We start from the raw sequence: 14,948 nt of genomic DNA, 5'->3' as shown, positions 1-14,948 counted from the left end.
CAAATCCTAAGTCAAGGTACTCTGTGTCACTCAGGAAACAAAAAGAACTCAGGGAGAACCAGGGGCCCTAAAACCCCAAGCTCAGATGGATCCGAGGGAAAGTGATCTGGGCTGGCCCAGAGAACACTGTAACCCTGCAAGGGTCTCTGACAGCTCAGTAGCACCAAGGCTCAGCAAAAAGGGGTGTGGAGGCCCTGGAGCGTCCTGCAGTGGATACAGAGGTAAGAGGTAGCCCCCTTCCCCACCTCCAAATAGAACCTTCAGGGTCTCAGTGCCCTATCACCTGAACACTGGGCTGGTGCCCACCCTGTGGACATCCTAAGTCAGGCTCTCTATAGACCCATGTGTCAGCTCCCCCTTGCACTCCTTGTGTTATCCTGGGTATGCCCTGCTTGCAGGAGCAGACCAGGTTGGGGTACAGGGTTGCCAGGCCCCATCAGTTCAGGACCCTGAAGTATGAAACTTGCTCTGTCATGTAGGCCAGAGACGCCAGTGTGCCTGGTTGGATCTAAGGTTCTGTGAAGGCATCAGGGCACTGGGGCAGTGCTTCCCTGTCTGGCATGAGAGCTGCTGGAGGCTCGAAGCAGGAGTACACTGCTTTCCTGGGGCTTGGAGAGGAACTATAACATTCTCTCACCGGGACTCCCTGCAGGGGGCTGAGTCCAGAGGGATCTGGATTTGGATCGGGCACTGGTCGGTGTGAGGCGAGTTTGAGTGCCCTAATCCACTGATGGGAGCCTGGAGTCGGCCCAAGGTCAAGCAGAGTCCACCACTGCCTGGAATGGGGAGGCATGCAGGTTCAACCAGATGGTGCCTCAAACTCCCTGAGTATCCTAAGAAAGCCAGGGAGACCCCGCTCAGCAAGAGGACGCCCTGGCCTGAGCTGGCGGCTCGGTCCGAGAGAGCAAGGGGGACGCCGCCTTCCTTGTGGGAGGCTTACCACGTGTTCCAGCGCTCCCTGACGCTGCGGCGGCATTCAACAAGAAACAGGCTCCTGTTGCCCCCAACCGGTCTTGCCCACTGCCCGGGAGCTGGCGACGGCCCCACCCCGAACCGAGACGTCTGCGCGGCGCCAGCGTGCCGACCGGGGTTTTCTGCTAATGAAAAGCTGACCAACTGCGCCCCGACAGGGCCAGCGTGGGGAACCAGCGCCCGAGACTGACCACAGGAGGTGCGCCCGGTCGAGGCGACTCCTCGCCCGGGGTGCGCTCAGCTTGCGAGAAGTTGGGGCCGGAGCCCCGGAGCCCACGACCCCGGACGCCCGGAGTTGCCCGGCCCCGCCCCGATTTCTCTGGCGCGCGGAGTCCAGCCACGCCCTCCTCGGACCCTGGCCCCGCCCTCTGGCTCCTGGCCCTGCCCACCGCCCTTGTGCCTTGCCCCGCCCACTATCGTTTTCATCCACGCCCTCCTCTTACCCAGGCGTCTCTCAGGCTCCTGGCCCCGCCGTCCCCAGGGTTCAGCCACGCCCTCCCCACGGTCTAGTCCAGACAGGCTCCTGTCCCGCCCTCCCGGTAAGCGACACCCCCGTAGCCCCTGTCCCGCCCGCCACAGACGCTAGCCTATTCCTCGAGCTCCTGGCCCAGCTCTTGGGCCCACTCTAAACCGCGATACAATTTGCCTCTCCTTCGGGCTCCGGCTCCGCCCCTTCCTCTCAAACCCGGGAGGCGGGGCTGGGAACCACCGAGACGGCCGAACCTCCGAGCGGACCAGAACGGCCGGAAGTGGGCAGGGTGCGTGAGCGAGGCCCGTTTCAGGCGGCGTCGCGCATTTACGGGCCTTGGGCTGGCCTCCTGTAGGGTGAGTCGGTGTGGCGCGCTGGGTTGGCCTCGACCTAGGGAAGCATGGGCTGCTTACAGAGGCGGTGAACGCTTGGCGGAGGACATGGTCGGGCAGCGGCCGCCCTGGACTCCGTCGGCGAGAGGCGGCAGTGGAGCGGCTGAACCCCGCAGCTACCCCCAGGTTGCTCGCGGACTCCGGCGTCCTGCCTGAGTAAGGCGAGCCCTAACTGCGCTTTCCCTCCCGCCCTGGGCTGCTCCGCAGTTCTCCCTGGTTTTCCTGCATAATCACTTCTTCTAGGGTTCCGTCTTTTCCTCTCACTTTCTGCTCCTTGCAGGGCTTCGAATCGGTGACAGTGGCATCAACATTGGTGCCACTGATGTTGGGTGGGTTAGACTGTCTTCGAGTCCTGGCTCCCATTCAAGGCCTTCCTTTCTCTTACTCTTCCAGCCCTGGCAGCACCCTAAATGTCCAGGCTCCAAGGGAGCACCGCCCTCCAGTGGTCACTACTGCCGGGGTCGTGCTCCCTGTCCCATTGGCCTGGGGGCACTTTCTTGGCCAAAAGCTCCTCTAAGAAGCACTTCCCATTCTGACCTCTCACAGGACTTCCTGGGGAAGGTCCAGAGGTCGCTGTTTTAGTGAGGTGTTAGCTACATCAGTAACTTCTGGGACTGGTGACAGATGCCAGCCGTAGCTGATCCCCGGATGGAGTTTATGTACTTGGAGCATGCTTCCTGCATTTGATCCTATCTTCCCTGCAGTACATCATCCTGGCTTGTATCTATTCCATCCTGCAGTTGCTGCATGCCTGCTGCCTGTGATCTACCCTCACTGGCTCCTTCAATCTTATTCTTAATTGCCTCAGGCCCTTTGCACTTGATGTTCATACTGCCGGGAGTGTTCTCCCCACCACAGTCACCTTGGCCTAGATCCTTGAAGAAGTAACCCTTTAGACTAAATGATTTTTTTTTGTTTTGTTTTATTTTGGTACTGGGGATTTAACCCAGGAGCACTTTACTACTATGCCACTTCCACAGTCCTTTTTATTTTTCATTTTGAATCAGGGTCTCACTAAATTGCTAAGGACGCTGTTAAGTTGCTGAGGCTGGCCTCAGACTTGCAATCCTCCTGTCTTAGCTTCCCGAGTCACTGGGATTATAGGCATGTGCCACTGCCCTCAGCCTAAATCCGTTTTCCAGTTAAAGGTTTCATAGTTCCCCATATCAGCACTACCATGGTTATGATTTTTTGGTTATTTTGCTCTTTCCTCCACTAGCCTGGTCCATGAAGGTAGGATTATTGTGCATTCACTACTGCCTCCCCTTTGCCTACTTGAGTGTGTGGTACATGCCAGCCACTCCTGTGTGGACTGATTGACATCATACACAAACACACTGAAAGATGCACAAGGCTTCAGGGGCCACATACTTAAGCACCAGGGTTGCTTCAACCCAACTCATGTGCCTGCTGTGCAGGAAACACAGTACCGCCTTGATTTTCTTAGGTGTTAGGGAGCTTCTACCACCCTGACCTCTAACCCTTTCATAATTCCCTGCAGGTGTCCCAGCCAAGACCAGTGGACACCATCCATCAAGCCTCATGGTAGGAAGCTTGGCTGCCTCCATTCCCACACTTGCTCTGGGAAGCCTCCACCTCCTACTTTGGGCATCTACCCTGCCCCCTGGGCCTAGACGCAGACCCAGACCCACCCTCAGCCCTCACTGGCTGTTGCCAGGCTCAGGCACCCCCCTTGGCACCCCAAAGGCAGTGAGCAAACCTCTGCCAGATCGGCCCATCTGAGGCTTGTGAGAGGGAGGGTCATATGGTTACCAAGAGCCAGGTCCCTCCTCTCCTCTTACATTTCTCTTTCCTCGGATTTTGGAGGAAGGAGCTGGGCAACTCTTGCCCAACCCCTTGGTGCACCTGCCTGAGATATGCTGTGATGCCGTGCAAGAATGGGGCTGGCACCCAGGGATCCCTGGGGTGCTGGTGTTTGTCCTTTCAGGAGGCGGTGACATTTGGTGACGTGGCTGTGCACTTCTCCCGGGAGGAGTGGCAGTGTTTGGACTCTGGCCAGAAGGCCCTCTACAGGGAGGTGATGCTGGAGAACCACAGCAGCGTGGCCGGACTAGGTGAGGTGGCACCTTGGTCCCCCTCCCCTGCACAGTCAGTCAGCACCCACACAGCCAGGCCTGCATCAGATGTGGGGGAGGCTGAGTGCTCAGACTGTCTTGGGCTAAATAGGGGCCTCAAACCTGTGCTAGGCTGGCTCCAGACTTTGCACATATCAGGTGACTCAGCCTTCACTGGTAGGTGAAATTCTGAGAGTTAATAAAGCCTCTTTTTTCTTAAGCTACTAAATTAATGTTTGTTTTTCTTTTTTGGTACTGGAGATTGAATGCATGGCACTTTACAGCTGAGCTACATCCCCAGCCCTTTTTATTTTTTGAGACAGAGTCTCAACTAAGTTGCTGAGGATCTTGCCTAAGTTTCTGAGGTTGGCCTCAAACTTGTGATCTGTCTGCCTCAGCCTCCTGAGTCGCTGGGATTGCAGGCATGTGCGACTATGCCTGGTCAGAATAAATTTTTTGAAGGCAGTGTACAGAGCAGATAAATGCATCTTGTGTGGGCAGCAGTGGCATGTCACATCTTTTACCAGTTGCTGGAAGGCTTCTGACTTCAATTCTAAGATGTCCCTGAGGCTTAGAGGTGTGAAAGCATTTTATACAAAGTCTATCTTACAGTATATCAAAGGTGAACACCACACCGATTCACATTGTACCTTTACCCTTCTCTCATGTTTGGTAATGCTGGTTAGTTTTTTGTTTTTTGTTGTTTTCAGTACTGGGGATTGAGCCTGCCAGGGCTTCATGCCTGCTAGGTGAGCATTCTGCCACTGAGCTGCATTCCCAGCCCTGTCACATTTTCACATAATGTACTTTGGGTTTTGTCTTACAGCTTGTGCCTTTGAGGTTTTATTAGTTATTCCCTACTTCAAGCTCTTTGAGATGGCCTACATTTTCTCCTGTGAATTTTACAGTTTATCTTCCTTATTAATATCAAGGCTCCACCATTGTGTTGGAGTTAAGGAGAAATCCTGTTTTATTTTTGTCTGAGCATTGAAACATTTCCCCAACATGAATTGCTGACAATCTCCTTTTCCTGTTGATGCTCTTAAAATATGAAGTAGTGTGTTTCTGCGCTATTCTTTTCTGAGAGTCTGTGGGCCAGCTTCCTGCTTGGTTTGTTTTTGTTTCGTTGCTTTGGTTTCTGGAACACTTCAGCCTCCCAAGTGACTGGGACTGCAGGTGCATCACCGCTTCTGGCTAGTATGTGCTAATATCTGGTAGGGTAGCTCACCCTTTTTATTTTGGGGGATGTCAAGCACTAGCCATGCTCCTAGCATCTCCTTCTCTGACCACACACAGCAGGATTCCTGGTCTTCAAACCTGAGCTGATCTCTCGGTTGGAACAGGGACAAGAGCCATGGGTTATCGACCTGCAGGGAGTTGAGGGGACAGAAGCACCATGGACCTCCCAGACAGGTGAGGTGTAGGTCCTGTAGCAGAGAGCCTTTGGGAAGGAGTAGCCTTCCCAAAAGTGGGAACTAGAGAAGTGGGAGGTTGGGGTGAATCCCAAGGGCTTGACTGGGCTGCTGGGAGTGGCAAAAGCACAACAGGTGTGGGACTTCCATGTAATGGCAAGAACACAAAACACCTGTGCATTCAGCAAACAGTTTGTTTTTTGAAATTGTACACATTGTGTTCAGTTTCTAATTTTACTAATATACCTATCGAAGAAAGGCACAAATCTGTGGATCTGAGGAAGCATTAAACTTTGCTTTCCACTTCCTCTACTCAAACAAATTGCCCCTGCTGCTGTCTCTGGAACTTCTTGGGGCCTGGGGAACCAAGGCCCTCAGATCAGACCCTGGTGCACTGGCCTCCTGCAGCTGCTGCAGCAAAGTAACACAAATCAACAACAAATGTCTCACTGTGGAGCCCAGAAGTCTGCAGGGCTTGGCCCTTGTTGCCTTTTCCAGGATTGGGGACCTCATGCAGTTGTTGGTGTTCTTTGGCTTGTAGATGTGCCATTCCAGACCCTGCCTCCTTCACTTGGCAGCCTTCTTATTGTTTGTCTGTCCTATGTAGCCAGCTCCTTATAAGAACACCATTCTTATTGGATTAGGGGCCGCCTGACATCCTCATGTTAAATTACTATGAGTGCAGCCATCTATTTCCATGGTCCCCTCTGTCCCTCCTGCATGATCCTTCTGATCCTCCCTGGGGAGGAGACAAAGCTGGAGGGTGGCCAGTTAAAGCCAAGCCTCCCAGTAAGGTGCCTGCATGGTGGAGGAAGGTTGTGGAGAGCACAATGTGGCAGAAAAGCCAGCTGCAGTGGGCAGAATACGACAGCTTGATAGGTTTATGTGCAGCAAGTTGTACCCATAAGGGGATGAAGCAAACACAGGGTAACCATAGTGGTCTCAGGACGAGATTGTGGGCCCTAGAGTATGGTATACAGGAGCACACAGCCAGAGGCATGGAGTTAAGGAAATACTTAGGCAAGTTCTTTGTCCCCGACTGGTCACAGCTGGCATCAGATATCGAAGGGGACTAGAGGGAACAGTGGGCAGAGGGCAGAGTCTGCAGTAGTCCCTCCCCATGCCCTTGCCTACCACCAGAGCCCCCTGATGTGTGACTCCTAGCTCCTTGTTCCCACATAGTGACAAGAGAGTCATAAGTCAGGCACTGCTGTGCCTTTGCTCTGGGAGGACATGTGTTTCCTCTTCCAAAGATGCTTTTCTTTTTCTTTTTCTTTTTTTTTTTTTAAGCAATAAGAAAAATTTATTGTTTCATGAAACCATTCATATAAATCCTAAATAAGGTGATTCCAGAGTTGGTTAGATGCTTTGCTTTTTCATAGTGCTTGCCTTTTCCCAGGGATTGCCCAGAGTTTGCTGGAGAAGGACCTTCATGTTCCAGGGAAGGGGAGAGGACCTTGAGCTTCAGTTACAGGGGTGCCATGCAGGAGCTGTCAGTGCTAAATAGGGTCAGAGAGAAATGGGCCAGGCAGGAGGTCAGAGGATGCCAAGAGAGGAGGATGCAGGAGGCTGGGCAGCAGGACAAGGTGGGGCCATGGCCTGGTGTTGTGTAGGGTCAGGGCAAAACTGGGAAATGTACATCAAGCCTCTTTTGGATGTAGACACAGGGACCCAGAGCGTGGGAAATATGAGCATAGCCAGGTTGTCTATGATGTCCTGGTCCTTTGGTTGGTGGTTGCAAGTGACTGTGAGCTGCTTGGTTCTGTGTAGCCCAAGACCTGGGCATTTCCACCAGGCCTTAGCCCTACCAGGGATGCATCTCACTCTCCTTTGGTCCTCTGAGTTTCTGGCAGGGGGAAGAGCAGGAGCAGTACTTGCTGGGAGTCTTAGTGTCCCGCTTTCTCACCTCCAGGCAGAGGAAGGCTTTGGAGGAGGGATGAGTAAGCCCTGCCCAGGGAGCAACTTTTCTGTGAGGCTGGTGTGGGAGAAGGCTTCCTTGAGGCTCCAAATGCTGTCCTCATCATCATGGCCTTGTGCAAGCTGCCCAGCTCTGAGCCAGTCTGCCTCCCGTGGGTGAGGCTTCTGCTGACCTCACTGGGTTGTGAAAGACCAATTAGCAACCACTGGGATCTGTTCCCATCATGCAGAAGAGTTAGGTAGGTGGGACCCCTTTCTGGAAGACATGGAGATCACTGGAAGTTGAAGACCCAGCCACTAATGGTTAGGAGTGAGCAGAGCTGTGAGGCCGAAGCCCTCACTGGGTTGTGAATTTGCTGTGGGTGGAACCAGGCTGATTGTGACTGTGACTGTGTGTGATTATGATCATGGAGAAGTGTAGTTTCGGCAGAGGTGCTCTCTGGGATTTTGGAGCCTGAAGGAAAGTCCAGGAGGAAAGCAGATGTCAGGAAGGCTTCCTGGGGGACTGACGGGTTGGACCTTCCAGAAACCTGTCACAGGGAAGGGGAAGTCAGTGTGGTCTGCTGGGTGTGACCACTCAGCTTCCAGCCTAGCAAGGAGTGTCAGGTGCAAATGAGTGGCAGCTGGAGGGAGCAGAGAGTAGCCATAGGCAGCCTAGGCACTCTGCCCTCTTCTGAGTTCCCTGGGTAACCCCCCTGCAGCTCTACAGCCTCAGTCTCCCATTCCTGCCCATTCCCTCATTCACAGGTCAGACCTTTTTCTACCTTCCCATTTACTAGCTGGGATGCTGGGGACCTCTGACTCCCTCTAAGTATCCTTGTTGGCAAACTTTCCACCTTCAGGTTGGCTTTGTCCAGTCCCATTTTGCATTCTTCACAGTGCCCCTGGGATGCACCTCTTCTCACAAACGCCTCTTAGGTCATGCAACTCCCACCACTCTGCCTAGCAGAGAGGAGCACTTCACCACTATGGACCAAAAAGCATCAATGAAGCCAAGTATGAGGCCTCTTCAAGTACCTCTTCTTGCATACATCTCCCCTTGTGGTGTGTAGCAGTGCTCCATGCAGCCCATCCTAGGAAGGGCTGGCCTTCCCCACCACTTCAGTCTTTGCCCTTTCTGTGAGCTCAGTACATATAGAGTATTTTCATTTCCTGTTTATTTCAGATTCTACTGTTAGGCTTGAACATGAGCAGGGGGACATGGACCTTCTGAAGCCTCAGGGTCCTGGCTCTGCAGACACTTCCAATTCTGAGGTCTGGTCAGAGAGACTTCCAAGCAGCCCTGTGCTGAGAGAAAGGGGCTCCCTTCTCCAGAAACAATGTTTGATTCAGGGGTCCGTGGCTCCCAAAACCTTCACCAAGGACACTACACAGGAATCCCAGGAGCTGGGGGCCAGTGGCCTCAGCTGTCAGCCTGGTAAAGGTCAGAGAGCTGGTGCTCAAGGGATGTCACAGCAATGCCAGGTATGCGGCAGAGACTTTGTACACACTCCAGATCTGGCTCCATACCAGGAAATTAGTGTACAGGAGAAGCCTAACTGCTGTCAAGAATGCCAAAAACAATTGTCTGGCTGCTTTCAGGGGAAACTTTCAAGTAACTGCTGTGGAGAGAAGCCATATGAGTGTGAGGAGTGTGGAAAAGTCTTCAGGCTGTGTTCACAGCTTAATCAACACCAGAGAATCCACACTGGGGAGAAACCATTCAAGTGTGTGGAATGTGGAAAAGCCTTCCGCCTGAGCTCAAAACTAATTCAGCATCAGAGAATTCATACTGGAGAGAAACCATACAGGTGTGAGGAATGTGGGAAAGCGTTCGGTCAGAGCTCCAGCCTCATCCATCATCAGAGGATCCACACAGGAGAGAGGCCCTATGGCTGCCGGGAGTGTGGGAAGGCTTTCAGCCAGCAGTCTCAACTAGTCAGACACCAGAGAACTCACACCGGAGAGAGACCCTACCTGTGCAAGGAGTGTGGCAAGGCCTTCAGCCAGAGCTCAACTCTAGCTCAGCACCAGAGGATGCACGCCGGGGAGAGATCTCAGATGCTCAGAGCCTCAGAGAGCCCAAGCCTTGTTGTGCATCAGACAAGTCACACTGTGGAAAAGCCCTTTAAGTGCAACGAGTGTGGGAAGGCTTTCCGGTGGATCTCTCGCCTGAGCCAGCACCAGCTGATTCACACTGGAGAGAAGCCTTATAAATGCAATAAGTGCACAAAAGCCTTCGGGTGTAGCTCACGACTCATTCGCCACCAGAGAACTCACACTGGAGAAAAGCCATTCAAATGTGACGAGTGTGGGAAAGGCTTTGTTCAGGGCTCACACCTCATCCAGCATCAGCGGATCCACACTGGAGAGAAGCCCTACGTGTGCCATGACTGTGGGAAAGCATTCAGCCAGAGCTCCAGCCTCATATACCATCAGAGGATCCACAAGGGAGAGAAACCCTATGAGTGCCTCCAGTGTGGGAAGGCCTTCAGTATGAGCACGCAGCTCACCATCCACCAGAGGGTGCACACCGGGGAGAGGCCCTACAAGTGCACCGAATGTGGGAAAGCCTTCAGTCAGAACTCAACCCTCTTCCAACACCAGATAATTCATGCAGGAGTGAAGCCCTATGAGTGTAGCGAATGTGGAAAGGCCTTCAGTCGGAGCTCTTATCTTATCGAACACCAGAGAATACACACTAGAGCCCAATGGTACTATGAATATGGGAACACCCTGGAAGGTTCCACCTTCGTGAGCCGTAAAAAGGTTAACACCATAAAGAAACTGCACCAGTGTGGTGACTGTGAGAAGATATTCAGGTGGCGCTCACATCTGATCATACACCAGAGGATTCATACCGGAGAGAAGCCTTACAAGTGCAACGACTGTGGCAAAGCTTTTAACCGTAGCTCAAGGCTTACACAACATCAGAAAACACACATGTGATAGACCTTCCATCTGTAGGAATGAATAGATGTGAGTAAACCTGCAGCCTTAACTTGCTTATGTTACATGAGGTCATTTATACTGGCAGGAAAGTAGAGTGTTGGGATGGATTCAGAATTGCTGTTAAGAATGTCCTGCTTCATGCAAAATGTTTATTTACCCATTAAATAAAGCCTGTACCCCTCACACTCAGGGTGGTGTCTGTAGTTCTGGGTTTATAGAGGGCAGGGCCAAGGGCCCGCTTAGAGGAGCAGGCATGAGGGGAACCCTATGAGCCCTGCCACATAGCAGGTTAAGGAAGTCACCTCAAAGGGCTTCAACAATGAGGACGTGTTGGCGCTGTTAGAAGACATCCAGAAGTGGCATTCCTAGAATTCACTTCTGACTGCTTTGCCTGACAGCTTCTCTTAAAAGTCATCTCTGGGTAGAGCCACCCAGGGCTAGCCCTATCCCCTTAAGAGGTAGGCTGGGTCCTGAGTTTGTCCTTCAGTGTGGGTGCAGCTGGCATTCATGGAGCAAGGGTCTCAAAAGTCACACCTGTTGTCCAGGAGCTTGCTGTGTGACCCAGGATCTTTCTGCCTCCCTGAAACTTGGAGCTTTTTTGCTTACCTGAAAATGTGTACTGTTGATGTAAGGAACCCATCTTTTTGTCCCTGGCAGAGGATAAGCACTTGTGACAGTGGGTGGAACACAGGGCCCTGGGTTGGAGAACCATCTTGTTTGGTCCAGTGCCCCACTTTGCAGGGGACACATCTGGAGAGGTCAAGATGCATTTGTGCTGCGTGGCACATTTTCTTGAAACTTCTCAGCCTGAACCAAAAACTGCAAGGACTGAGAGAGCCAAAGAATGTGCCCTTTCTGGAAGCCATGGAGAGCCCACTGCTCCTCAATAGATCTGGAGATGGAAAGCAGGTTACAGTAGTGGCCAGGGCTTCTCTGGCTTCTCTGTGTGCCACCTGGGTGGGTACACATGGTGGGCATGCCAGCTGAGAAACAAATGGGGAGTAGCCACCTTCATGGTGAGTGGTAAGAGCCTGCTCTGGTGGGAGCTGGGTTTTTTTTTTTTTTTAATATCTTTATTTAAATCTTTATGTGGTGCTGAGGATTGAACTCAGTGTCTTGAATGTGTGAGATGAGCGCTCTACTGCTGAGCTGTAGACCCAGCCCCAAGGAGCTGGGGTTTTAACTCAGGATTTTTCCTGCCAACACAACCTTGAGAGGTGGTCTGAGTAAAGCACATTGGCCTGGATCACACAAGACACCATGGGAAGGCTTGGGCTGTTCACAGCTCATGATTGTGACAGTGACTGAAACTGACTTCACAAGAACCTGCTGCTCCACCAACCACTCTGGTGAACCTGTCAGGTTGGGCATGTCTTGAGTTTGTCTCAGAGCAACTGAGACCACAGCACACAGGCCTCCCCAAAGTACATGAGACCCACTGCAGTACTGGCATATGTTCTGGCCAATGGCACCAGTCTCAACTGTAGGCATGTTCTGGAAGCATGTGGGCTCTTACCCACTTAGGCCAGGGTTAGTGCCCTCTTCCTTGACAGCAGTGTGCTTCAGAGCTTTGCCCAGGGACTGTCCTTGTCCCTGAGGGATGTAACCCAGATAGATTGCCTATCAGTGGAGCATGTGTAATCTTGACTGCATCTCCCCAGGGCAGCTATTGGGCTCCAGCTTAGTGTCGCTAGCTGCCTGTCTAGATGGTGACTCTGCTCACAGAACATGTTGATATGACTGTGTTTCGTCTCAGGACTCAGAAGACTTGGCAACGAGGGCTCAGTGAGCTTGCTTTGTGCAGCTTTCTACCTCCCAGGGCCTAGGGCTACTCTGACGTGGCGCACACAGGGAGACTGCTTCCAGTCCCATGAGAAGGTGGGCCTTACTGCCTGCCACCCTGCTGAAGGCTCGATGAGCATCAGTTAAGCAACTCGGACGGTTTGTTGTCTTTATTGATTTTGTTTTGTCTCTTCTGCGGTTTTCCACCTTCCTGGCTGCTTGGCCTTTCTGTTCCCTACTCTCCTAGCCTTTTCTGCAAGGGTTTTAGTCGAGGCCAGTTCTGCACAGACCTCTTTCCTCTGTTGCAGTGATCACTGAGTAAACCTGTTTCTACTGTCTTCAGCATCTGGCTTTGTTTTCTTCCATAAGCAGGGACCAACTGTCACTTCAGGTGCAGATCACCAGGCAGAGGACTAAGCTGTCTGCCCAGAACAGGCCAGGCTGAGTACCAGTGTGTGTAGACTGACATGGGATGGGAGACTGCTAGGCCTCTTCCTTCTGCCTCCCACACACTTTCCATGCTGCTCTTCACCAGGTTTCCTGTAAAAGAGCCAAGGAGCCCAAAAGTGTGTCCTGCTCTAGATAGACCGCATTCTGCTCTGAGAAACCATCTCTTCACCTTTCATTTCCTAAAAAAGCTCTTCCTCTGCTAAAACCTGATACATTTTCTTGAGCCTGGAAGATCCAAGCAGGGGTCTCCTTGGCCTCTTGAGTCCCCTGATGGTGACACCCTGGCTGTCTGGCAGAGGCCTTGAAGCTGAGTCCCTTCCTTGGGTACCTCCTGAGGTAGGGGATGGAGACTGGGCCAGGCCTCAAAGTGCTGTTTGAAATGGTTTTGCATACCTTTAATTTTTTTCTTCCTTTTTTTTTTTTTTTTTTAATTCTTCAGCTAAAACAGCAGAATTGTACACAATTGAGAAACGAGTTAGTCCAGAATGCCAAAGTTCCCAGGCAAAGAATCAGTGGGGGATGCTATGAGCAAGGTGGGTCTTCTCTCAGTGGTGGTCTTGGTGACAGGATGGCAATGTAGGTTCTACATCCACTGAGACAGAATCTGGGGAATATCAGGCAGTCAACAACTCATACAAACATCCTGGCCTCTTGCAGTCCTTATTTTTGCTCCTTTGGCCTCCATGGTGTACAAGCTATTTTACTTAGACCTCTGCTTCATCTTCTTTTGCTTTTCGGCCTGTGCATTCGCTTCTTCCTCCACTTGGCTCTCATGATGCAGAGGTTTCCAAGATGATGGTGGTAAGGCCAAGAGTGGGTACCTTAAATTTCTTTCGGCAAACCTTACTGAGATGGGCTCTAACAGTGGCAAAGGCCAGATGGCCTTCCTCCTGTGAGGGCCTAGGTGAATTAATTACTCTCTCTGGTATCAGTAATAGGGTTACTGACTACTTTGAGGATAAAGATCTGTCAAGATACAAAACATACATCACTGAACATGGGGCGCATGTTAGCTGCTGTCATTGTTAAAGGCACCTGTTTCCCCACCTCCATGTGAAGACTCTTGGTGCAGGAAATGGCATCTGCATCCTTCCAGTGGCTTAGGCTCAGTACTCCTGGAGTGGCCTTTCCCAGCCAGGGTGTCACCATCAGGGGACTCAAGGAAGTCCCTCCAGAGGCCAAGGAGACCCCTGCTTGGATCTTCCAGGCTCAAGAAAATGTATCAGGTTTTAGCAGAGGAAGAGCTTTTTTAGGAAATGAAAGGTGAAGAGATGGTTTCTCAGAGCAGAATGCGGTCTATCTAGAGCAGGACACACTTTTGGGCTCCTTGGCTCTTTTACAGGAAACCTGGTGAAGAGCAGCATGGAAAGTGTGTGGGAGGCAGAAGGAAGAGGCCCAGCAGTCTCCCATCCCATGTCAGTCTACACACACTGGTACTCAGCCTGGCCTGTTCTGGGCAGACAGCTTAGTCCTGAGCCTGGGGGCCCTGGCTGTGAGGGCATCTGAGCTTCCTCCTCAGGCCTCTGGAATGCACACATTATGCACCTCTGGGAGAGTGGAAGAAACATCCTGGGTGTTTTGAAGTTAAGGGTAAGTGGGGTGAGGCTACCTGGAGTGCCCCAGGCACCAGGCCCTCTCCTGTCACCCAGGAACCAGCCACGACATCTCTCCTTCCCAACTCACCCCCAACTTGTTCTGTGAGCCACTCTGAGTTGGTGCTTTACTTACCTCTATGTCCCTCTTGGCCCAAGAGAATGCACCAAGATGCATGCAAGGTCTCAATGTGTGCTTCCAGTGCTTCTGCCAGCCTTGCCCAGGTTCCCCAGGATTGGGATCACAGCTGTTCCCTCATCTAACTGCCCGGTGCACTTGGCTTGAGCAGTGGTAGAAGTTTAGGTTCCAGCGCATAAGAAGTGAGTTCAGCACCCAGGGGCCTGTCAGGGTGGTGAGATGGGCCAGAAGAGGAGCCAGTGGCTAGGGCTGTGCTCATGTTGTGTGCTGTCCTCTGCCCCATCCTCACGGCTCCCAGGTGCCTGCCTCACCACTGCATGGGAGCTAGGACAGCAGGCATGCTCAGGGCTGGACCTCAGGCAAGCTTCTCATCCTTCCAGCATGTGCCTTCCACTCATATTATTACTCTGTCAAACACTCATCAGAAGATTCTTAATTTTTTCCCAATTTTATTGGGAAGCATTGTGTTTGGCCATAGTAACACATTTTCATTTGGCATGGCATTTAAGCTTTTCCATAAACCATAGGGCAGAGGGCTCAGTCACAATATTTATTACAGTGGCTTCTAGAACATTTTAATTTAGTTCCCGTCCTTCCATCAGCACTTCTCTGACTATGAAGGATCTTGGAAGTAATTTAAGTCAATTATTAAGAAAACCCATATGTTGTAAGTTTGAGACATAGCCATAAAGGCTGTATTGTAGAAGCAAGGAATAATATTTAAAGTAGTGACTTTAAGGATCATGAGACCAGCAGCTTGCCTAGTTCTGGTTAATTGACTTGCACCTGTTTCAAAGCCTGAATATTAACTTCAGCA

At 51.8% G+C, this 14,948-nt stretch overlaps 1 protein-coding gene across 8 annotated transcripts; it reads left to right on the top strand.

Moving 5' to 3' along the window:
• Positions 1-646: 646 nt before the first annotated feature.
• ZNF7 (zinc finger protein 7) lies at positions 647-12,048 on the top strand. 8 transcript variants are annotated; one of them, XM_081265835.1, is made up of 6 exons: positions 1,804-1,989; positions 3,335-3,378; positions 3,749-3,908; positions 5,205-5,321; positions 8,403-10,195; positions 11,925-12,048. In XM_081265835.1, the coding sequence occupies exons 2-5, from the start codon at positions 3,376-3,378 to the stop codon at positions 10,163-10,165; spliced, it is 2,043 nt and encodes a 680-aa protein (XP_081121961.1). In that variant the 5' UTR covers positions 1,804-1,989; positions 3,335-3,375; the 3' UTR covers positions 10,166-10,195; positions 11,925-12,048. The 8 variants fall into 8 exon arrangements, with proteins under 8 accessions (XP_081121962.1, XP_081121966.1, XP_081121961.1 ...); XM_081265836.1 differs by lacking the exons at positions 1,804-1,989; positions 11,925-12,048 and adding an exon at positions 647-1,797 and having other exon boundaries at positions 8,403-10,357; XM_081265840.1 differs by lacking the exons at positions 1,804-1,989; positions 11,925-12,048 and adding an exon at positions 649-1,797 and having other exon boundaries at positions 3,782-3,908; positions 8,403-10,357.
• Positions 12,049-14,948: the final 2,900 nt, after the last annotated feature.

This window comes from Spermophilus citellus (assembly GCF_964194105.1).
Source record: "Spermophilus citellus genome assembly, chromosome: 14".
Lineage (NCBI taxonomy): Eukaryota > Metazoa > Chordata > Mammalia > Rodentia > Sciuridae > Spermophilus > Spermophilus citellus.
The sequence above is the reverse complement of the archived record's forward strand: the minus strand, read 5'-3'. Positions and strand labels throughout refer to the sequence as shown.

Excerpts from the sequence above, each read along its gene's own strand:
- ZNF7 (XM_081265835.1), top strand. Across the intron at positions 3,909-5,204 it reads CAGCAGCGTGGCCGGACTAG|CAGGATTCCTGGTCTTCAAA; the intron begins GTGAGGTGGCAC and ends GACCACACACAG. Across the intron at positions 5,322-8,402 it reads ACCATGGACCTCCCAGACAG|ATTCTACTGTTAGGCTTGAA; the intron begins GTGAGGTGTAGG and ends TGTTTATTTCAG.